We start from the raw sequence: 23,372 nt of genomic DNA, 5'->3' as shown, positions 1-23,372 counted from the left end.
TTCATTAATTTGATTCATCTCTCTCTCTCTCTCTCTCTTTCTCTCTCTCTCTCTCTCTCTCTCTCTCTCTCACCCATTTGTTATTTTCTTTATATTATACACAGCGCAGTTGTTGTTCGCTTTTTCACTTGATCAACTTTCAATGCACCCTGTCCAGATTATAAAGATGTCTTCATATTTCGGGGTTTATACAACATTTGCATGGTGCGTTTAAGTGCACGCGATATATCAAGGCGGGACGAAAGTTTAAAATTATCCGCGCCCAAACTCGTACAGTGATTCGTCGGATATCACGCGAAAAGTGCAGTGAACGTGAGCGTTTTATTTATTCAACCACTCGGACTATATGACCCGACATATTCTCTCTCATGGATTCTATTAATTTTATACGCAACGTAATACAGTCGCACATACATATATGCTCGTATCAGTCAAAGTCCACAGTCTCGTCTCTTCCATCGCGGTAACGCCGGAAATACGACGCTGCAAATAATTATTTCTTTCTTTGCCACGCTTCAGGGCGTCTCGACCTGTCCGATCATTACCCCGAGCGCTGTCCCTCATGATCGCGCACGGCTCCTGAATGTTTAAGGATCCCAACGTAATTCCGAAGACGCGACGTTCCCGCGACGTTCTTATCCTCTCTCCTCTGCCTCTTTTTTCTGCAGCAAGCGTAGAGTGTCTTCTGCTACTCTACTCTACTCTTTTTTTTCTCGCCGTCTATAGCCGCAGTTATCTTACCTGACTGTTGCAACCTTATCCGGCAATTTGCCCATCATCGCGTCGACAATATCTCAGAGATATTCCTCCCCCATCGGTTCATGAAGAACGTCAGGGTGGGGGTTATCAGAAGAGTACGCCAGCGTACTCACCCCTGTGTTCATCCGTGTACTCGTCCATGCGTTCGACGTAGTTGTCACACGAAGCGCAAGGCCAGGTTTTCGACGAGGCATCGTCTGAATATTTCGCGACGGTGTCGATGTGAGAAGCAGCCAACGACGAGTCGATCCTCAGCACGGAGCTCCGTCAATGGCCACGAAGATCGACTCGACGCTCGTCGGCCTTGTCAGCCGCTCGATCGAGATCGGTCTTCGCGTGATCGGCGTTTGGCCCGACTCATCCTTCTCGAGTCTCCGCCGCGCCTTTTGGATGATCACGCTCACGATCGCGCAGACCTTTCAATACCGATACTTCGTCGTACACGTGCGCACCGACGACTTATCGCGGCTCATGGACGGTCTCAGTACCACGATGTCCTACAGTCTCCTGCTGCTGAAACTTACGATATTCTGGATACACAGGCGGTGAGTTTGCGACCGAGGAAAGCAGACGCTACTCAGCCGTATCTATGCTAACAGCTCTGGACTGAATTCAAATTAGTTTTCTTTCTGTTTTTTGAAATAAGATAAATGTACGAAGAATCGCTTTACATGTAAAACAGGTCTGTTAGATGCCCTGCCTGCTGAGAGTGCATCTGAAAATATGATGAAATAAACTAAACATGCGAGACAAAAATTGCTTCCTTCGTAAGGCAACTTTTGCCAGGGTCATTAGAAGAAATTTTAAAAGGCAATTCTAATCGCGAAGTCGCACACATACCTGCACAAAGGAAACAGGCTGGTCACCGCATCCTCGCCCTTAATAGCCAAGTTTCTCGCAGGATATTCCACCACATCCTCGCGACGATGGCGCGAGATCGAAGCGACTGCGCGACTGGCTGGGCCGCCTGTTCGATGTCGAGGACGATTTACGTCTCACACCGATCTTCCAACCTGATCATCGGCCTCTACTCGATGTCGGTGCTCCTCTACGGCACCGGGGTGCTGGTCGGTCACACCGACGAGTCCGATGAGGCCGAGGACGAACAGTTCTCCGAGCCGACGCGAGAGCAGTTTCTCAAGATGGAGCTGCCCTTCGAGTCCAACATTTCGCCCGTTTACGAAGTCGTCATGGTCGTGCAGTTTTTCCATCAGCTCGCAGCGGCGACGATAGTCGGCGTGCTGAACGCATTGATCGTCTCGCTGGTGAGTGAATTTCATTTGCCACCTGACGTCGGTCTCTGAAAAACATACTCCACGTGAGACTTACTCCTTTGACTGCTCAATAGAAACGCTTAAAATTTTCTTCCACTCGCCCTCAGATTTATATTTTATGCTACGTGTATGTAGTATGTAAGTATGTAAGAGAGATATAACTTGAAAACAAATCGACAAATCTTATTGATCCGCCTCACGCCGCCGAATCTTTCGGCCGCCGAGTCTCTCAGCTTACACAATTGTGCTTGGCTTGGCCAGCCAATGCCGGGAACACGCTGCAGGGCATCGACAGTTATTTTTAGATTCTTCATGTAGGTGGTCAGGTCGATATTATGTGCCGAGGGTTGTTAGAAATCTCTTTGGGCGACGACGCGTTCGACTCGCCGAGCCCGGTCGTCAATGCACTAATACGCCGGCATCAGAGAATTATCGCGCTGTCGAGCGACATCGAGACGCTCTTCTGCTACATAGCGCTGATGCAGTTCCTGTGGAACACCTTGGTTATTTGCTCCCTCGGATTTGTAATTGTGACCGTGAGTAACGCAGCGATCGAGCGAGCGAATAATCGAGCGCGCGCGAATGTCACAATTGACGCACAAACAACGAAGATCATTCGAAAACTGTTCTCCAAAAGTCTCTCTGTAAACGTCTCTTAAAAAAACTCGAATTCTCCAAAAATCTACTTCGAAAATCGAGTTGGAAATCTTGCGGAACCATCGACATGTACTATTTCCAACCGTGTTATAGTCGATCGGCGATACACAAAACTCGACGATGCTGATCAAGTCTCTCTTCTTCTACATCGTCATCACCCTGGAGGCGTTCATATTTTGCTACGCCGGGGAATACCTCAGCGCCAAGGTGGGAACGCATTGTTATAATTTTACCAATTCCGGCCGAACGATTTTCTGTTAGCGCGACTCTTCATCAACAGGGCAGAATGATCGGCGATGCTGCGTACGACGCGAAATGGTACAATTCCAGTCCCACACAGAGTCGTATCATGTTACTGCTGATTCTGAGGTCGCAAAGGAAGCTGACCATCTCGATTGGGAAGTTTACGGATCTCTCGCTGGAGCGTTTCACTACAGTAAAACGCACTTCGGGATTCGCGCTTTTTCTCTTGCCGTCTAACGAAAGTTACCGCTAGCTTTTTCATACTGTTGCTTCAAATTTCATTTACATACTCGCAGAAAAAAGATAATATTTTTGACCATAAGCATGTATAAATAAGAACATCGCGTTTACATTCTTGATTTGACCAAGCTTTTAGATTAGATTGACCAAAATGCCGCAATATGCAACGCTCTGATAATCCTCACGGAAAGGCTATCGGCTGTGAAAGACATTTCTTCTCCAGATTATTAAGACGTCAGCGTCCTACGTGTCCGTGTTGCATGCGATGTCTTGAAGAGCGTGAACAATCGAAGATGCAATGCTCTTCGTGTACATTCATAGCTATTATAAGAAACGCAACGACCACCGTCCATCGTGAATACACGCGACCTCATGTAAAAAGTACGTCAATACACCGTAATCGACACGACAATTGCATTGAAATTCAAACTGTGTTTCTTTGTGCTCCCCACCTGATCCTCCGCAGTTCTCCCCGCCGTTCTTCGTGAATCTCCACTTCTCCGTTCTCTTTCGATTCGTCCTCATGTGAATTTATGTTCTACAATTTGCATCATCTACGTTTCTCTCTATCGTGCGGGACCCTTAACCATTTGCCCAAAGAAATTATGCACCCACGCGCATTGAACGGTACGCTCGCGTTGCATTTTTAATGCAAATAACGGACGGTGCAGCGAGCGACGAGCAGAGGGTGCACGAGGCGTGCTTCATTGTCATTCTCGCCGCCGCTGTCCCTGTTTTTGCGATCGTAATTATCGATTCGCATTTTTTACTCGTGACTTCCAAGACGAAGAGGTAATATCATGGTAATTCCTATTGGTCGATCACACGGTCGAGGAGGTGGGGATCGCGCGACCGTAGAATCCCTCGGATTTTGCAGTTTCTGCGAGATCTTGCGGCCAATCACATCAACGGACGACTGACTTCGGTCAGTCTATAATCGACAGTTTTGTCGTCCATATTCCAGCTGCAGTCAATGACGCTGCGAATTCCAGCGGAAGAGTCTTGCGGGTCCAGCGGAAGATATTCGGATCGAGTCGAGAGGGTTGAACAAATCCACTGGGACGTGAATCGAGGTTCCTCTCCGTTCCGTTCCGTTGATCGCGTCTGTGAGATGTAGACAGAGACGGAAGATCGAGTTAAGCGGTGTTAATTAGTGAGCAAATTCCGTGCGGATGCCGCCGAGGCTCACGAGATTCACCTGCGTGATGACGAGTGACACGAAGAGCACCATGTGTCGTTCCGTGGAGTTCGGTCTTCGCTTAGTCGGCATATGGCCGGGCACGTCGATGTCGCGCAAATTCTCGTACATAGCTCTGATGGCGTTGTTTCAAATCTTTCAGTACCGATACCTGATCGCTCACTTCGGGGAGCACGATATTTCTCTTCTTATGGACGTTCTGAGCGCGGCCATGGTTTACAGCCTGCTGTTGATCAAGCTAATCATCCTCACCTCTAAAGCTCGGTAAGTGGCATCCTCGGCCGAACTCGATTCGTGAGCGACCTTGAGCGATTTTGATCCCACGCTCGATATTCTCGGAGTTTATCGCAAATTTATAAGACTTCGATAACGTTTCACGAGAAGATCTGTGTCGTCGTCACGTACAAATATCATACTCGTCATTTTCGAAATTAATTCGTTATAGTCTGCTTGATGAAATCATAGCATGCTCAATCGAGGACTGGAAAGAGCGCGACACGTCCGACGAACACGCGATGGTCAGAATGACTTACGCTGCTCGTCGCTTCTCCAATTTGATAATCTTCTCGAACGCGATATCAGTTATATTCTATGCGACCGGCACCCTCATGTGGCATCAGGACGACAATCGGACCTACAACCGGGAACTTTTCCTTAAGATGGACCTACCCTTCCATGTCGAGAGCAGGTCGGTCTACATAGCTGTCCTCGTTACACAGTTTATTCATCAGATAAGCGCCGCTAGTATCTTAGGCGTATTGGATTCCTTACTGTTAACTTTGGTAAGTGAAAATGTTTGCTGATTCATCCGTGTGTTTCCGGCGATTAATAAACGGAAATATTATTGATAATGTACATCAATGTGTTTCATTTAACAAATGTGTTATTTAAATTATATAATATAATTATATTATTAATAATTATATAATTATATTATATATTATTATTCTACGAATTCGGTGCTCAATAAAAATATAAAATATCTCTCCCGAGACTGCAATTTCAATTCTAATATACATTAAATTCTTTCAAAATTCATTCGGCCTTCGTAACACAATTCGCTAGATTAAAGAGAGAATGTCTCATGACATTCAGGTTCTTCACGTGTGCGGACAAATCGATAGTGTGCAGCATAAATTAAGCGCGATTACGCGAAAAGATATCGAACGCGATGCATGCGGGAGTATCGTGAAAATGCTAATCATTCGGCACCAGAGGATTATCGCCTTTTCTAAGAACATCGAGGTCCTGTTCTCGAACATCGCGTTAATTCAATTTCTATCGAACACTTTGATCATCTGTTGCTTGGGCTTTCTCATCGTTATTGTAAGTAGTTTGAAATATCGAACTTTATTATCGGGACACACGATATCTCAATGATTTTAGTCCATCGACCTCCCGAATGGGTCGACGATTTTGGTGAAGTCTGTATTGTTTTACGTCGGCGTCAGTATACAAGCGTTTACATTTTGTTTCGTCGGGGAATATCTCAGTTCAAAGGTCAGTGTATTTCTCATAAGATATCAAAAACGACCGTTATGTGTAATCTTAAAATCTGAAATCGTCTTGAGTCTATTTCAAAATATTGTAGGAACTTTTTCATACAACATGACTGCTCGAATAATATCTTAAATAAAAAATGACGCCCTAAGTACGAGATTGGTTGCTCTACGAGGAAACCTTGCCGTATGTTACAGAGTAAAATGATCGGCGACGCGGCGTACGAAGCACTTTGGTACGATCTGAAGCCGAATCAGAATCGCGATCTTTTTTTCATGATCGTGAGATCGCAGAAGCATCTGACGCTCACAGCTGGCAAATTCGTGGTTCTATCCTTGAAGCAATTTGGCAACGTAAGATTTTCGCGAGGTGACGAAAACGTGCCTGATCGAAAAACCCACGCAAGTGTTATTGAGTCGCGGACTTTTCGGCATTTCTCAGTCGCTTCGTCGCGATCACGATGTTACCACACGGTGATCGTGTATTCTTCTTTCATGTTATAGATCGTGAAAGCCTCGGCGTCATACGTATCGGTGTTACACGCGATGTACTGAAGTTTTAGCGTGCTTTGTGCAGCTACTTACATATCTGTGTGCAGGGAGAATGTTGTACTTCTACTACTACCGCCAACTGTACACGCAATTTGCGAGTTTCCTCAGAGAATGGACGAAGTTTCATATGAGATATGTGCGAATAAACGGGGGATAGAATTGCTTGCTGAAACATCGATTTATGATAACTTCAAGTGCAATAGTTTACAAGCACAGCATATAGTAGCTTATAGCGTATAAGCACAGAGTGATAAATACAATGTTGTTTCTTCCGATTTATATTTTTATTCTCCCAACTAGTCATTATGAATTTATTAAATCATATCTAAATAGTCGACATTTCATTGTGAAACAAAGGGAAGTGGTAACTGATCTCTGTACTATTCAGGCCGGAGTGCCTTAGGGCAGTGTATTGGGGCCTATTTTGTATATTATCTATACATTTGATTTTCCCGTTACAAATGATAATAGGAACTTTTGCAGATGATACTGCAGTTGTAGCTACTGACGTAAATCCTGCGGAGGTGTCTGCGAAACTGCAGAGAAGCCTCGAAGATATTTCTAAATGGCTTAAAAACTGGCGTATAAAAGTAAATGAAGCGAAATCAGTGCATGTAACTTTTACCACTAGACGCGGGAATTGCCCTAATGTGTCTCAAAATGGAATTTTAATTCCATAGTCAAGCGAAGCTAAATACTTAGGTCTCTATTTAGATAGGCGACTTACATGGAAAAAACACGTCATAATCAAGAGAAAAGCAATGGGCATTCAACTGAGGAAGCTATATTGGCTTGTGTGTCGAAATTCACAACTATCACTTGAAAATAAATTGCTGTTATATAAAAGCATCATCAAGCCTATTTGGATATATGGTGTACAGCTGTGGGGTACAACGGCAAACTCTAATATAGAGATTCTACAACGTTTTCAATCAAAAATACTTCGAATGATCACTAACGCACCGTGGTATTTAACTAACAACAGAATCCATCATGACCTGGACATTCCTACAGTCAAAAACGAAGTTAAAATTAAAACCGAAGCATATAAAACTTGTATACAAAATCATCCAAACATTTTGGCATCACAGTTAAAGAACCCGAAGAGCATATTCTACAGGCTAAAGAGAAGGATACCTACAGGACCTAATATCTAATCTTTGATTAGAAGATTTATTGGTAATGGGTGAACCATTGGGCTCATTCCACGCACGACTATCAAAAGCTACGCCTAAACTACTGCTGAATGTCTATATAGACAGATTGCAATAAATTTATATATCCAAAAAAAAATATTTTTATTATACCGGCCAAACAAAAGGAATTACTCATTCCCGAGATATTAAGCGAACGTACTAAAAATTCTCTTAGGGGATGAATTCGCCGAACAAAGCCGAAAGAAAATCGTCCAATTTTTTTTTTAATAATATAGACAATCATCAGACATGGGTTCATGTTATGCTTTATGACCACATTTTCCTGATTTCTTTATCTCACGTAAATCTTCGTTTACACAATTAGCAAATTTCTTATTCAGAAAATCGACGGGTATAGCCATGTAGACGAGCAGAATGATGTTTTTTCCCTTTTTTTTTCAATATCGGTTTTTCTTTTAGTCTTTTAAAGAAGACATATTTAACATATATCACACTACCATTACACATTACCAAATATCACACAGCCGTTTCGTCTCTTTCTGCGTGGAAGAAGAAGAATCGCACGTCGAGATTCGCCTTTTCACCAATGCATTGTCCTCACTTGCAATCCCATCGGTCGACTGTTCGATCCTCCTTGTGAACACCCACGACATGTACTGCGATCTTCAGACAATGGCTGGTCGCGATACGTCTTCACCTTGCGACCTCGCGACATCTTGGCGACACCTTCTTTTTCCCGGCGAAGCAACTTTTTGAACTACGCGCATGCGGCGGGCAGCTCAGGGGAGAAATGTTCTTTTACTTTACGAAATTACTTTCTTCGTTGCATCTTTAATGTAAACGCGCACATTTACATGTACAACCAGCGCATACGAGGCGTCCTCTAATTTTCAATTGCAGAAGCTGTCATCGAGACTGAAATTACTATAACATATAACTGCAGTTTTGTACGCAATGTAGCGTAAATATTTTATGAATAGCAATTCGAATGTGCCAATGGCCGATGACGTGGTGCTGAGTTTGATCGAGCTATCGTAACCCGCGGGCAGACCTCAGCCACGGGTGAAGTTATTTCACGACATAGACCCCGTCCGAGTTCATCTCCCCCACGAGATATCGCTTGTCGTTCACGAAAGGATTTGTACGAGAAGGGGGATGGTGACGAGTACACTCAGTCGGGCGGTAAAAATCGGCCTTCACTTTTACGGCATTCGGCCATATTTACCGACCACCGTATTGTTTCGATTGTATTGGATCATGGCGCTAAGTACGGCTCAAGTCTTTCAATATCGATACGTGATCGTAAACATTGATACGGATGACTTCTCCGAGTACATGGATGGAGTAAGTAGTGCGATGGCCTCCTCGTTGCTCTTCATCAAACTCGCCATATTGTGGAGCAATCAACGGTAAGTTACGAGATAACGCGATCTCGCCATCTGGATTATCGCCGCAGATACCGGACAACTTATATATAAATGAGGTTATTAGTAATTTAAACAGCTGAAATTTTGTTGAAAAAAACAAATTCTTTTCAAACCTACGAGATCCATTACGACTTGCCCCTGTAATTTTCCAAAATAAAATTTATATTCGATCTGATCCCCTGATTAAACGCGAGTCTTAATAGCCTCTCGTCAAGCAAATATTAATATGAACCCGGTGTGCGAACCTAATCTTCTCCGTAGAACATTTCAAAAGATATTACAAATGATGGACGCCGACTGGAGGAATTACACTTCAAACCACTTCGGCTTAAATCTGATGACGAAAACAGCCTATGTCGCACATCGCGCCTCAAGGTTGATCATCGGCCTGCAAGTTGTCGCTGTGTTTTTCTACACTTATGGAGTGCTCGCTGCTAACGCAGGTGATCCCAACAGATGGGAGCCGTACGCGCGAGAACTCATTCTAAAAATGGATTTTCCGTTCAATATCAGCACAAATTCGCTTTATTTGAGCATTACGATCGTGCAGTTTGTTCATCTAATGCTAGTCGCCTGCGGTATCACTGTTATCAATTCGCTCCTTGTCACTCTGGTGAGTCCATATCCTCTCACTTAAAATCCTCGCTGGTGACATGATAACTCACACGTATCCTACAAATATGATTTTCTAATCAACTTCGAAAGTAATTCTTGGTATTTATGCATAAAAGGGGCCCCCTCCCCGATTTAATTTATTTTTAAATATGTTGTTGGGGGAGTCTTTCTGAGTCATTTCATATACATATATAAGGGTCAGACGCAAATAGCTTCAGAGATACAAGTTGAGAAAGGATAGAAATAACACGTATAAAAATAAACGAATTTTGGCTATTATATTTTCATATATTTAGGTGAAAATATATTAAAAAATTCAAACATAAACAAACCAATAGAGTAATTTTGAAAACATAAACAAACAGGCCCCCCCACCTGCACTCCCCCTTGACGGATGAAACTCGCTTCATATAGAAAATCGTATTGTTCTGTGTCACATGATTTTGCGATTTTCTACATGACGCAAGTTCGACCAGACAAGGAGGCTTCGGGTGGGGGGTTTTCGGCCCAAGGCTCCCCCACCCGCACCCCCCTTCGATGTGTGTGTCTGTATGTGTGTGTGCTTCGGTGATTCATTACGTTAAATGAATTTTCATATTTATTACTTTCATCGTTTTTCAGCTTGTATTTTCGAAGCTATTTGCGTCCGACCGTTATATATGTGTATGAAACTACTCAGGAAGACTTAGGAAGACTTCTGGAACAACATATTTAAAAATAAATTAAATCGGAAGGGGGCCTCTTTTATGCATAATTACCTAATTCTCTTCTATCTTTCTCAAAAAGCTCCTCATATCAAGTAAATTTTAGATACTGCACGACTGTGGGCAAATTGATATTCTTTGCGAATGGCTCACGAAAATGTTCTCCAGGGATACGTCACAGTGTAATACAGAAGAGTTCACAACGCGCTCGGTAGTCATCAAACACCAGCGAATCATCGAATTTTCGGACAACATCGAGAATGTTTATACGTATATCGCAATGATGATACTGCTGTCGGACACTTTGATCACGTGTTGCTTAGGATTCATCATCGTTACCGTAAGTAACATGAGCGAAGAAAAATATCGGATGCAGATATATTGTGTACTCGATAAAAAGTTCAATATCGTGGAAGTATCGAGGGAAGGTTAGATTCACTCATTTACATCTTTAAGAGAGATTTCGAAAATATTTCCCTCAAAAAGAATTTTACATTTAGAAAAGATTTTTCAATAATAATATAAATATTCTCATATCACCGAATCTTAATATCGAATCACTAAATTGTGATCACGAAAACCGCAGTCGATTGGCACGCCCAACGGTGGAGCGATTCTGGTGAAGTCTGTGTTGTTTTACATCACGATGAATCTTGAAGTCTTCATATACTGCTTCGCCGGGGAACATCTGAGCGCCAAGGTTAGCGTCCGACGATCTCAACGATCCACCGATCCCATTCCCTTTGTCTTTTAGAGTAGAAAAATCACGGACGCGGCCTACGATTCCCTCTGGTACAACACTCCAAGCAAATACAAGTATGTGATGTTGTTCATCATATTGAAAGCGCAAAGGCGATTGACGATCACGAGCGGCAAAATCATGGACCTTTCCTTGGAACGTTTCACTAGCGTAAGATTCGCCCGCGATGATTGACAAATAGATGTTTATTCTTGTAGCTTCCCTGTTACTTTTTATACTGATGTTTATAATTGCATATTTGCGCGCGATAGATGACGAACAATGGCGTTACAGGTCGTAAAGGCATCGGCGTCATACATATCGGTGTTACTGGCAATGTACTGAAGATAGACAAAGTATTAATACTGGTTGTTAAAATAGCATTGTATGGGCAGTACAGCATTAATGGAATTCACAATAACAATATGAAAATATACGCATTCTTTTCAAATAACGCTCCTGTTTTAATTCTCCCATTCGTTATTTGTTTTTAAATGTATCTGCGTCTTTTTTTTACAATACAAGCTAAAAAAATATGTGCGTGTGTGTTCTGCGTCTAACTTTTTTTTTTTAGTGACCGATATGACATCTGACAATCATCAGTCATGCGTTCATCTTATGCTTTGATCACACATTCAAGGTCTTTTTGCCCCACGTGAACTTTAGATTCGTAATCAGCGAGCTCAAAAACTAACCAGAATACAATTTTAGCTAATTTAATAAAAATTCTATGATCCGCCATCTTGAATCCGCCATCTTAGAAAATTAAGTTTGGAATTTGAACCTCAGATTCGTAATCAGCGACCCAAAAAAAACCCCATATCTTGATTTTGAGCAAAAAATACATTCATAATTCGTGGAAAATGATTTTTTTCTGTAAAAATGTGTACTTTTCACACTTTGTTTATTTATAATAAATGGACAATTTATGTAAAACATTTTTCAACCTTTCATGTATGTTCCTATACCATATAAGAAGTTAAAAAACGCAAAAAACCCGATAAGAATCCCTCAAATATTTCATAAAAATGTGGGAATAAATAGGTGATAAGTATATTTATCACTATGCCTCAAAGGGTCAAGAGAGAGATTTCGGAAATATTTTGTCCTCAAATAGGATTTTATGTACAGAAAAGATTTTTCAAAAATAATATAAATATTCTCATATCACTGAATCTCAATACATCCGATGCAAGTAGCTTAATTTGCACCGATATAATTAATTCCTACCGAATCACTAAACTGTGATCATGAAAATCGCAGTCGATCGGCACACCCAATGGTGGAGCGATTCTGGTAAAGTCTGTGTTGTTTTACATCACGGTGAATCTCGAAGTCTTCATATACTGCTTCGCCGGGGAACATCTGAGCGCCAAGGTTAGCATCTCCGACGATCTTAACGATCTTAACGATCTTAACGATCAATCGATCCCATTCCCTTTTGTCTTTTAGAGTAGAAAAATCACGGACGCGGCGTACGATTCTCTCTGGTACAACACTCCGAACAAATATAGCCACGTGATGTTGTTCATCATATTGAGAGCCCAAAGACGACTAACGATCACGAGCGGCAAAATCATAGACCTTTCCTTAGAACGTTTCACTAGCGTAAGATTCATCCGCGATGATCGACATATAGATATTCATTCTTATAGCCTTCCAGTTACTTTTTATACTGATATTTATAATTGAATATTTGTCTCTGAATATTTCAGCACGATAAATGACAAACGATGATGTTGCAGGTTATGAAGGCATCGGCGTCGTACATATCGGTGTTACTGGCAATGTACTGAAGATAGACGAAGTGGTAATACTGGTTATTACGTAAAATATCATTGAGCAATATAGCATTAATGGAATTCATAATAGCGATATGAAAATATATGTATTTTCTTCAATTAACCCTCTTATTTTAATTCTCCTATGTTATTATTTTTAAATGTATTCGCGTTTTTCTCTCGCAATACAAGTTAAAAAAATGTATGTGTGTGTATGTGTATGTATTAATATTCTAAGATGCTCATTTTTCATAAAGAGAAGTCGAACTTGAGGCTCGAGGTGAACTTTTGCTTTCTCCGTGTTTTTTTATATTGTTCGATTACAATCATACTCATAACTTTTCGCGATTAACCATGATCAGTGCAAACTATAATCTTAGCATGCAGTCTGTCTCTTCAACAACATCCGTACAAACTCGCGCGATAAGTTTTTTGTTTCTTATCCTCACAATAGTCTCCTAGGAACGCGAAACTTTTTAACTTTGCGCTCAACTGGTTCATAGAAAACGGACTCGTAATTTTGTGGGGTAATCAGCGGTAAGATGTGTGTCGTATACTTTTGCCTTTAGTTTAAGATTACACAACAAGTTACATAATAAATATTTAATTATTACGTTTGCCATAAATTTATGAACATATAACATATATAATATCATCAACTCACTATTTACATGTAACTTAGTCATTAATACTCACTCAAAAAGAAAGAGAAAGATATATAGATCACTAAAAAGAGTCGCAATCGGAAGATTATCCCGGTAGAACCGTTCCTCAAGATGGATGTCTTCCCACATAGAGAGCGGATCAGTTTACATAGCTGTTCTCGTTACACAATTTATTCGTCAGATGAGTACCGCTAATATCTTAGATGTGTTGGACTTCTTACTGTTAACCTTGGTAAGTACGAATATTTGCTAATTCATCAGTGTTTCCTGTAATTGCAAGTGTACAATTAATGAACAGAGATATTATCGACAATATATATCAATGTGTTTTGTTTAAGAGATGTGTTATTTAAATTATATGATAAATTATATAATATTATTATATTATATTATATTATATTATATTATAATATAATATTATATATATATATATATTAATTATAATATAACATTATATTATAATATTATAATATATTATATTATTGGGTTGGCAACTAAGTGATTGCGGATTTTGTCGACAGATGGATTTTACACTTTCTTTTGTTTCGTTAACGTGTTCAAAGTACCTAACCTATATTTTTTTCTTATTGTTTGGACTTCTACCTTTCATTTAGTACAAAAATTATATCGATTAGTTCTTTAGTTTTGTTTTTATCCCAATTTAAAAATGGAAGAGCAAGACGTGCACTTCAGACATATTTTATTGTATTATTTCCGAAAAGGCAAGAACGCATCGCAAGCACACAAGAAGTTATATGCCGTATATGGGAATGAAGCCTTGAAAGAAAGGCAGTGTCAAAATTGGTTTGCCAGATTTCGTTCTGGTGATTTTTCATTGAAAAATGCTCAACGATCTGGCCGTCCAGTTGAAGTCGATGAGACCCATATCAAGGCCATTATCGATTCAGATCGTCATAGCACAACACGTGATATTGCAGAGAAGCTCAATGTATCGCATACATGCATTGAAAAAAATTTAAAAAAGCAAATTAAAAATTTTGAATTTTCATTCTTATTTAAGCAATCACTTAGTTGCCAACCCAATATATTATATATATAATCATATAATATAATATAATATAATATATTATATAATATTATATAATATATTATATAATATTATATAATATTATATAATATATTATATAATATATTATATAATAAATTATATAATATAATGTTATATGATATAATTCAAATTATATATGTTCAAATTATAATTCATCATTTTTTTTATTATCATATATTATCATATTCAAATTTAGAATTATAGTTCAGATTATATATGTGTGTGTACATATATATAGGACTTTTTTGTTCAAAATAATCTAATCTACAATTATATGACGGCTATTGTGTCTAGCGATAGATATTAGTATTATTATACTGAACTTTGAACTTTGAATCTTGCACTTGTCGCTTATTTTGCAAATAAGTACGCAAATTTCCAAATTATCAATTAAAAAATCTCTAGATGTGATCATTTTCAATCATTAATAACTTAATAATTATTGCGATTTTTGCAAAATGGTACATGAACTTTCTTCTCACTTTCATCTGATTAATCTTCACAATTTTTTGTTTTTGAAAAATTCCGGACACCCTATATATTCGTATGTGAAAAGGATATTGTACATTTATTACTGTCACCAGCTGTACACATAATTAGTGAGTTTCTGCAGAGAGTGAACGATGTTTTATAACAAATATATCCGAATAAACGAGCGGATATAGTTTGCTGAAACATCGATTTGCTGTAGCTTCAGTTCTCTCTCTATGCGATAACTGACAAGCACAGTATATAAGCAGCTTATAAGATATACGCATAGAGTCGTAAATACAATGATTTTTTCTTCCGATTTGATATTATAATTATTCCAATAGTCCAAATAAAAGGATTTACTCATTTGTAAAACTTTCAGCGAACATGGCGAAAATTCTCTTTCAGAGTGTAAATTTGTCAAAATTGAAAAACAATTGTTCAATTTTAAAGTGACATAAATATGACACCTGCCAATCATTACTCACGCATTTATCTTCTGCTTCGCTCACGCTTGCCATTCTTTATCTTGCGAGAAGCATTCTCGCATCTTTCTTTGAGCATTTAGTGAATTTCTTAATCTTAAGAAAGTCGACGGATTCATCTGTGTGAACCAGCGAGCAAAGGTAACGTTTCTTTTTCTGAGGTATCGGTTGGTCATCGCGACGAATCCGTTTAGTTCATATGAAGATTATTTGCGAAGTCACAAGTGAATTCTCCCGAGCAATATACATTGCCAAACATTCTGACGCAGTATAATAAAAAAGAAGACATATTTAACAGTACCTAATATCACACATCCGTTCCAGCTCTTTCTTCATGAAAGAAGAACAAATATCACCCATCGAAGTTTGTCTTTTCATCAACGCTTTATTCCTACTTATGCCGTTATCAGTCGACTGTCCGATCCTCCTCGCGAGCATTCACGACATATACTGCTATCTTCACGCATCGGCTAGTCTTCTCGTCGCTATACGTCCTCACCTTACGGCCTCGCGACATCCTGGCGACATCTTTATTGCCGAAGCAATTTTGAAGTATGCGCGCGCAGCGAATAGCTCGAGAAAAATATATTCTTTTAGCGATATTACTCGTTGCATTTTTAATGAGAGCGCGCATATTTATATACACGACCAAAGCACACGATGCATCCTTTGATCTTCAATCGCGGAAGTTATTGTCGGAACTGAAATTACTGTAGCGCACAACTGCAATTTTGTATGAGATGCAACATGAATATTTAAAGAATGGCAATTCAAATATGCTAAAGCCCGATGACGTGGTACTGGGTTCGGTCGAGCGATCGTAACCTGCGGAGAGATCTTAGCTACAGGTGAAGTTACTTCACGATGTAGACCTGGTTCAAGTCCCTCCGCGAAATATCACTTGTCGTTCACGAAGGGATTTGTAAGAAATGTTGACGAGTACACTCAGTCGACTGGTGAAATTCGGCCTTCACATATACGGCATTCTGCCGTATCTACCGACCACCGTATTGTTTCGATCATATTGGATCATGGTACTGTGTACGGCTCAAATCTTTGAATATCGGTACGTGTATGTGTACATGGTTATGGGTAACTTCCCTCTATTAATAGAGGGGCTGAGCAGTGCAATGGTCTCCTCGTTACTTTTCACTAAACTCAACATATTGTGGCATAATCAACGGTGAATCATGAGGTAACGCGATCTCGCATCTGGATTATCGTTGCAGATACAGAGCAACTTATACATAAATAATGTTATTAGTAATTTAAGCAGCAAGACCTTCGTTGGAAAAAGAAATTTTCTTCACCTACGAAATTCACTACGATTGCACTAGTAATTTTCCAAAATAAAATTCATATTCGATCTGATCCTGTGATAAAACGCGACTCTCGGTAGCTTCTCGCCAGGCAAACGTTAGCACGAACCCGATGCGAACCTAGTCTTCTCCGTAGAACATTTCAAGAGATATTACAAGTGATGGACGCCGACTGGCGGAATTACACCTCGAACGACTTCGGCTCACGTGTGATGACAAAGACAGCACATGTCGCACATCGCGTCTCGAAGTTGATCATCAGTCTGCAAGTGGTCTCTGTGCTGTTCTATATGTATGGAACGCTCGTTTCTAACGCGCACGATCCCTACAAGGTCGCAAACCCGGGAGCGCGAGAGCAATTTCTAAAGGTGGACTTTCCAATCAATATGACAAATTCGATTTATTGGGGCCTTATTGGCGTGCAGTTCGTCCATCTGTTGTCGATCGCCTGCGGTATCACCTTTATTAATTCGCTCCTGCTCTCTCTGGTGAGTCTATATTATCTCATTCAAAACCATTTCTAGTGACGTAATGATTCACGCGTATTTTCTGGATATAATTTTCTAACTTCGAAAATAATTCTTTTCTATCTTTTTTTCAAAAATCTCCTCATATCTAATAAATTTTAGATACTTCACGATTGTGGGCAAATTGATATTCTTTGCGAATGGGTCACGAAAATGTTCTCCAAGGATACGTCGCAATGTAAGACAGACGAGATTACAATAAGCTCGATAGTCTTCAAGCACCAGCAGATCATCAAGTTTTCAACCAATATTAATAACATTTATGCGTACATCGCATTAATGATACTATTGTCGGATACGCTGATTACATGTTGTTTAGGCTTTATCATCGTTAGCGTAAGTAACATGAACGACGAAAAATATCGGATAAAGATATTTGAGAATACAGATATTTTGCGATACTCGATAAAAACACCGTGGAAGTACCAAAAGAACGTTACGTTCATCCGTTTGCATCTTTGAAAGTATTGCCCTCAAAAAAAATTTTATGTATAAAAGAGATTTTTCAAAAATAATATAAATATTCTCATATCACCGAATCTTAATACATTCGCTGCTGATGCAAATGGCTTAATTTACCCCGATACAATTAATTCCCACTGAATTACCAAACCGTGAACACGAAAATCGCAGTCGATCGGTACGCCCAATGGTGGAGTAATCGTAGTGAAGTCCATATTGTTTTACATCACAATGAATCTCGAAGTCTTCATATATTGTTTCGCCGGGGAATATCTGAGCTTCAAGGTTAGTGTCTCCGACGATCTCAACGATTCACCCCCTTTGTTTTGTCCACCCCAACGATCTCATCCCCTTTGTTTTTCAGAGTATAAAAATCATAGAGGCGGCGTACAATTGTCTCTGGTACGATGCTCCGCAAGTATACCAGCATAATCTCGTTTATCATAATGAGAGCGCAAAAGCAACTGACGATCACAAACGGCAAAATCATGGATCTCTCCTTGGAACTTTTCACTAGCGTAAGATTCGCTGCGAAGATTGACAAATCGGCATTTATTTGTAGCCTTCTCGTTACTTTTTATACTGACATTTATAATTGCACAATTATACGAGATAAATGACGAACGGTTACGTTACAGGTCATAAAGGCATCAGGCTCATATATATCGGTACTATTGGCAATGGACTCTTGATAGACGAAATACTGATTGATAACATAGCGTTGTATAAGCAATAGAGTAACAGTGAACTAATGAAATTTACAGTAATAATATAGAAATATGGAATATATAGAATATAGAATAAAATATAGAAATGGACTTGTTTTTCTATAAATAACAAACCTGTTTCTATTCTCCTACGTTATTTGTTTTTAAATATATTTATGTCTTTTTTGCAGTATAAAATTTAAAGAAAGATAATAAATAAATATATATATAAATATATATATATATACATATATGTGTATACAAAAAATATATGTAACGTATCGAAGTACGTACATACTTACTTGCATCAATGGCGATTCCAAATTTATAATAATATTACAAATTTATAACTTGGCAATTTTATTTTTATTCTTCCTACATGTCGCGCAGCGTACATCCCCATCGTCATAATTATATTCGCTACCCTCTCGTTACCTTTTCGCAAATATCTGTGGTACGAAACTGTAATCTTGTTGCAGTTTATGCCAGCGAACACCCGTCTCGACGAACTTGCCTCCTGTGCACCCTTCGCGATTCTTCCCCATCAGCAAGAAAACTTTTCCATCTCATACCGCGTCCGGGCAGCCTAATGGAAGGAAAACATGCAGGGGACGCCTTGCGATTCCTCGTACTTTTAAAGAAATCAACTCTGTCAAATTTCACGCACTTCAAGCTATGGAAACATACTCGTACGGTCAATGTTCGGTATCACGTTCTATTCTGACTCAATTAAATATTAGCTTTGATTACGAAGAAGAATCAACAGACGATATTTACTTCTCCCGTTCTCACTTAATCGCATTGTTGATGAACAGTCCGATTTTCTTTGACAGAAAATGCCCCATAGCACACTAAATCTTGAATCGTGATTTCTGTGTTGGAAGCGCGTTTTTTCCTTTCACAATGAGCAATACGCCATAATTTCGAGACAAGTTTTCACTTCTTTTTCTACTTCACCAGTCTTCGAGAATACGCACCCCCGCAGCAAAACTTTTCATCCAAAAGTTTACGCTCAAACGTGGTTGAAAGAGGGTGGAACATGAAGCCAGCCGTTCGTGGAAATCTCTTCAAAGAGAGCCTTACCTTACATGTTGCATTTTTAAAATGGACATACAATGACATCGCGGGAGGAAGTTGGGTGACAGGTGAGGGAAGTACGCGCTTACTTCGCGGACTGGAAAAATCGCTTTAGGTGAGTCATAGAGCAATTACAGTTTTAGCAGTGCAGTTGCGCGTAGTTGCATTTTCGTTTGCGCGCTGTACTTTCAGTAATATTTAATAACGAGGGGCGATTCGAATGGTCAATGACACGAGCATGAGTTCGACTGTCGACCCTGCGAAGAAAGACAGAAATAGAGGGAGAAAGAAAAAAAAGAGATTTTAGTCTGATTGGAATCACTCGATCGTCTCGTACGACTCCGCATTTTCGACGCGTTTTCGAAGAAAGAGGGATGCGGACGAGCACGTTTAGTCAAATAGTGAAAATCGGCCTTCACTTTTTTGGCGTCTGGCCGTATTTGCCGTCAACGGTGCTCTTCCGATCGTACTGTATCATGGCGTTGAGTACAGCTCAGGTTTTTCAGTATGGCTATGTGGTCGTGAATAGTGACACAGACAACTTCTCCGAGTTCATGGACGGCGTGAGCAGCGCGATGGCCTCTTCGTTACTTTTCATCAAACTCATTATCCTGTGGATCAATCAACGGTAAGACGCGCTCATGTTAACAACCTCGTGACCGAGTCATCTCACGTCATATCGTGTCATCTCACGCGATAGCTCACAATTAGACAAACTTCAACATCGAGTCCCGTCTTCCGTAGAAAGTTCAGCGAAATATTGCAAATAATGACGATGAACTGGCAGGATCACTCGTCGAACCACCACAGCCTGAGCATTATGACGAAAACGACATTTCTTGCGCGTCGCATTTCGAGGATAATTATCCTCATGCAATTTTTCTCAGTATTCTTCTACAGTCTCGGAGTTCTCGCCGCTAACGCAGGCGATCCTGAGAAATGGGAGCCGTATAATCGGGAGCTTATCCTGAAGATGAAACTACCGTTCGAAATTAGCACGTATCGCATCTACGTGACAATCACGGTAGTCCAGTTCGTCCATTTGATGTTCGTCGGCTGGGGCATTACCGTTGTCAATACGCTTCTCGTCACTCTGGTGAGATCAAGTTGCGTGAGAACCGACGTTTCCGATCGAATTTGCACGAACCGTGAAGGTTTCGATTTTTTCGTAATGTCGTTATGTGACCATGAGATACAAAGTGTTTCTCCAAAGCACACACGAGTTCCTCTGAAAGTCGATTCATTAAGACAGATCCTCCACATCGGTGGTCAGATCGATATTCTTCGGGACTGGTTGACGAGAGCATTCTCCAGAAACGAGTCAGAACCGTCCGATAAGATCACGTCACGACTGTTGATCACGAAACACCAGCAGATCATTTTATTGTCGGAGAACATCGAGAACCTCTACACGTACATCGCATTCATGATATTATTTTCCGACACCCTGATCATCTGCTGTTTAGGGTTCGTCATCGCCACCGTGAGTATCGCGGTCGAAAGTGACCTTCGCTATTGGTATCTGAAGAATACCGTTGTATCATCAATACAATTGTATCTAATTGTACTGAATCGATCCTGCGAATATTGCAGTCGGTCGGTGAACCCAACGCCGCGGCTATCTTAGTCAAGTCCTTCATGTTCTACGTCACGATGAACCTGGACGTGTTCATATATTGCTACGCCGGCGAATATCTGAGCGCCAAGGTAATCGCATTCTTGGCGATTTCAACAATTTATGCAATCGATCAATCATTCTTTTAGAGCAAAATGATCGGAGAGGCAGCATATGATTCCCTTTGGTACGACGTTGCGGCGAAAGACAGTCAGATCGTATTATTCATCATTTTGAGATCGCAAAAAAGACTGACCATCACCTGCGGGAAAATTATGGACCTTTCTTTGGAGCGTTTCACTAGCGTAAGATTCGTCCGCAAAGATTGATCCGCAAATAGATGTGTATTGTACATTTGTGCGCGATAAATGATGAACGATAACGTTACAGGTCGTAAAGGCATCGGCGTCATATATGTCGGTGCTCTTGGCGATGTATTGAAGGTAGGCAAAGTGTTTATACTGGCTATTACAATAGAATTACACGAGTCGTAGAGCATTAGTGATATTCACAGTAGTATGAAAATAAATGCATCTTTTCTCTAAATAACATCCCTATTTCAAATATTTTACATTATTTGTTTTTAAATCCATTCGTGTTTTTTTTGCAATACAAGTTAAAAAACATATACAGGGTGTCCCAAAAGTAACGGACCCACCTAATAACTCTGCAATATTGAAGTTTCAAGGAAAATGATTTAAATAAAAATTGTAGGGATTTAAATGAGCTACCTTATGATGATCTTGACTTTGACCTTGACCTCTATTTTCAAGGTCATTTGAAGGTCAACTTGCGTTTTTAAATGGGAATTCTTATTTTTTATTACACTGTTTTTTTTTCTACTAATTAATTTGAACAACTTTTGTCTAAAACATTTTTTTATTTGTCTAATATTTTTTTGAGATATTTGAGGAAAACTTGATAACTTTTTCAATATTTAACTTACGATATCTCACTAACTATTTGTCGGAAGAAAAAGTGGTACTAGACTTTCTTGTTTTATTTAGTCTTAAGAGTATATTATTACAATAGCGCTTTGACTTTTGTTAACTTACAGACTTTTGGAAATTTCAAAATCATCAAATTAACAAAAATAAGGACGTTACTGTAACAATATATTCTTGAGACCAAATAAAGCAAGAAAGTATAGTACCACTTTTTCTTCCGACAAATAGCGAGATATCGTTAATAAGTTAATAAGTTAAATATTGAAAAAGTTATCAAGTTTTCCTCAAATATCTCAAAAAATATTAGGAAAATAAAAAAGTATTTTAGATAAAAATTGTTCAAATTAATTGGTAGAAAAAAAAGTGTAATAAAAATAAAGGTTCACATTTGAAAAACGCAAGTTGACCTTCAAATGACCTTGAAAATAGAGGTCGAAATTAAAGTCAAGGTCATCATAAGGTAGCTCACTTAAATCCCTACAACTTTTATTCAGATCATTTTCCTTGAAACTTCAATACTGAAGAGTTATTAGGGTAGTCCGTTACTTTTGGGACACCCTGTATATATAATAACATTTCAAGATATTCACTTCCATCAATGACAACTCCAATTTGCAAAACTTTGTTTTTATTCTTCCTACATGCGTCGTGATCGTGTTCGCTTCCCCTAGTTACCCTCTTGCAAATATCTGCGGTGCGAAACTTATTGTGCTTTATCTCATCAAACCCCCATTTCGACGAACTCGCCTCCCGTCCAATGTTCATAATTCTTTCCCATAAAGCAAAAAAACTTTTCCATCTTGCACCACGACCGGGCAGCTTCAAGGAGGAAAACATGCAGGAAACGCGGCGCGGGTTTTAATACTTTTCAAAAATCTTAGACTTCGATTGTCGACAAGATTATCTTTGCATATGACCCCAACTTCGTTAAACTTCACACACTTCAGGCTATGGAAAAATACTTTTACAGCGCTATTTCGTACGATATTCGATAATGTTCTGCTGTGGCTCAACTTAATACTTGCTCCGATTTCGAAGAATAGAAATTCGTCGAAATTCACTTCTTCTCCCATTCTCGTTCACCAGCATCGTTGGTAAACCGTTCGATTTTCTTCGACAGCAAATGCCCTCAGAAACGTGACTTGAATTATGATTTCTGTGCTGGAAGCACGTCTTTTCTTTT

At 39.7% G+C, this 23,372-nt stretch overlaps 4 protein-coding genes across 5 annotated transcripts; all 4 read left to right on the top strand.

Moving 5' to 3' along the window:
- Positions 1 to 821: 821 nt before the first annotated feature.
- LOC105188351 (odorant receptor 4-like) lies at positions 822 to 3,899 on the top strand. Its single transcript, XM_025307977.1, has 5 exons — positions 822 to 1,304; positions 1,661 to 2,024; positions 2,339 to 2,569; positions 2,784 to 2,897; positions 2,971 to 3,899. Exons 1-5 carry the CDS (start codon positions 1,030 to 1,032, stop codon positions 3,184 to 3,186), a joined length of 1,200 nt encoding a protein of 399 aa, XP_025163762.1. The 5' UTR covers positions 822 to 1,029; the 3' UTR covers positions 3,187 to 3,899.
- A 99-nt stretch (positions 3,900 to 3,998) lies between these two features.
- On the top strand, positions 3,999 to 6,697 carry LOC105188328 (odorant receptor 22c). Its single transcript, XM_019843706.2, has 6 exons — positions 3,999 to 4,635; positions 4,817 to 5,153; positions 5,467 to 5,697; positions 5,758 to 5,871; positions 6,069 to 6,224; positions 6,375 to 6,697. Exons 1-6 carry the CDS (start codon positions 4,346 to 4,348, stop codon positions 6,423 to 6,425), a joined length of 1,179 nt encoding a protein of 392 aa, XP_019699265.2. The 5' UTR covers positions 3,999 to 4,345; the 3' UTR covers positions 6,426 to 6,697.
- A 1,319-nt stretch (positions 6,698 to 8,016) lies between these two features.
- LOC109504319 (odorant receptor 4-like) lies at positions 8,017 to 11,460 on the top strand. The gene is made up of 6 exons (XM_019843693.2): positions 8,017 to 8,988; positions 9,268 to 9,619; positions 10,432 to 10,665; positions 10,912 to 11,025; positions 11,080 to 11,235; positions 11,359 to 11,460. Exons 1-6 carry the CDS (start codon positions 8,735 to 8,737, stop codon positions 11,407 to 11,409), a joined length of 1,161 nt encoding a protein of 386 aa, XP_019699252.1. The 5' UTR covers positions 8,017 to 8,734; the 3' UTR covers positions 11,410 to 11,460.
- Positions 11,461 to 18,908: 7,448 nt separating this feature from the next.
- Positions 18,909 to 21,793, top strand: LOC105188348 (odorant receptor 4). Of its 2 annotated transcripts, XM_011149747.3 has the most exons (6): positions 18,909 to 20,255; positions 20,372 to 20,723; positions 20,880 to 21,110; positions 21,221 to 21,334; positions 21,392 to 21,547; positions 21,633 to 21,793. In XM_011149747.3, exons 1-6 carry the CDS (start codon positions 20,002 to 20,004, stop codon positions 21,681 to 21,683), a joined length of 1,158 nt encoding a protein of 385 aa, XP_011148049.3. In that variant the 5' UTR covers positions 18,909 to 20,001; the 3' UTR covers positions 21,684 to 21,793. The 2 variants fall into 2 exon arrangements, with proteins under 2 accessions (XP_011148049.3, XP_019699276.2); XM_019843717.2 differs by having other exon boundaries at positions 20,372 to 21,110.
- The last annotated feature ends 1,579 nt before the right edge of the window (positions 21,794 to 23,372 follow it).

The sequence above is a fragment of the Harpegnathos saltator genome, unplaced genomic scaffold, assembly GCF_003227715.2.
Source record: "Harpegnathos saltator strain DR-91 unplaced genomic scaffold, Hsal_v8.6 scaffold133, whole genome shotgun sequence".
Taxonomy (NCBI): Eukaryota; Metazoa; Arthropoda; class Insecta; order Hymenoptera; family Formicidae; genus Harpegnathos; species Harpegnathos saltator.
Note: the sequence above shows the minus strand (reverse complement) of the source record. Positions and strands in the feature narration are given on the sequence as shown.

Coding starts and splice junctions, on each gene's coding strand:
- LOC105188351 (XM_025307977.1), top strand. CDS start 1,030: ATGGCCACGAAGATCGACTCGACGCTCGTCGGCCTTGTCAGCCGCTCG. Junction 2,570..2,783: donor TCGGATTTGTAATTGTGACC/GTGAGTAACGCA, acceptor ACCGTGTTATAG/TCGATCGGCGATACACAAAA. Junction 2,898..2,970: donor GGGAATACCTCAGCGCCAAG/GTGGGAACGCAT, acceptor CTTCATCAACAG/GGCAGAATGATCGGCGATGC.
- LOC105188328 (XM_019843706.2), top strand. CDS start 4,346: ATGCCGCCGAGGCTCACGAGATTCACCTGCGTGATGACGAGTGACACG. Junction 5,698..5,757: donor TGGGCTTTCTCATCGTTATT/GTAAGTAGTTTG, acceptor CAATGATTTTAG/TCCATCGACCTCCCGAATGG. Junction 6,225..6,374: donor CCTTGAAGCAATTTGGCAAC/GTAAGATTTTCG, acceptor TTCATGTTATAG/ATCGTGAAAGCCTCGGCGTC.
- LOC109504319 (XM_019843693.2), top strand. CDS start 8,735: ATGGTGACGAGTACACTCAGTCGGGCGGTAAAAATCGGCCTTCACTTT. Junction 10,666..10,911: donor TAGGATTCATCATCGTTACC/GTAAGTAACATG, acceptor CGAAAACCGCAG/TCGATTGGCACGCCCAACGG. Junction 11,026..11,079: donor GGGAACATCTGAGCGCCAAG/GTTAGCGTCCGA, acceptor TTTGTCTTTTAG/AGTAGAAAAATCACGGACGC.
- LOC105188348 (XM_019843717.2), top strand. CDS start 20,002: ATGCGGACGAGCACGTTTAGTCAAATAGTGAAAATCGGCCTTCACTTT. Junction 20,256..20,371: donor ATCCTGTGGATCAATCAACG/GTAAGACGCGCT, acceptor CGTCTTCCGTAG/AAAGTTCAGCGAAATATTGC. Junction 21,548..21,632: donor CTTTGGAGCGTTTCACTAGC/GTAAGATTCGTC, acceptor ATAACGTTACAG/GTCGTAAAGGCATCGGCGTC.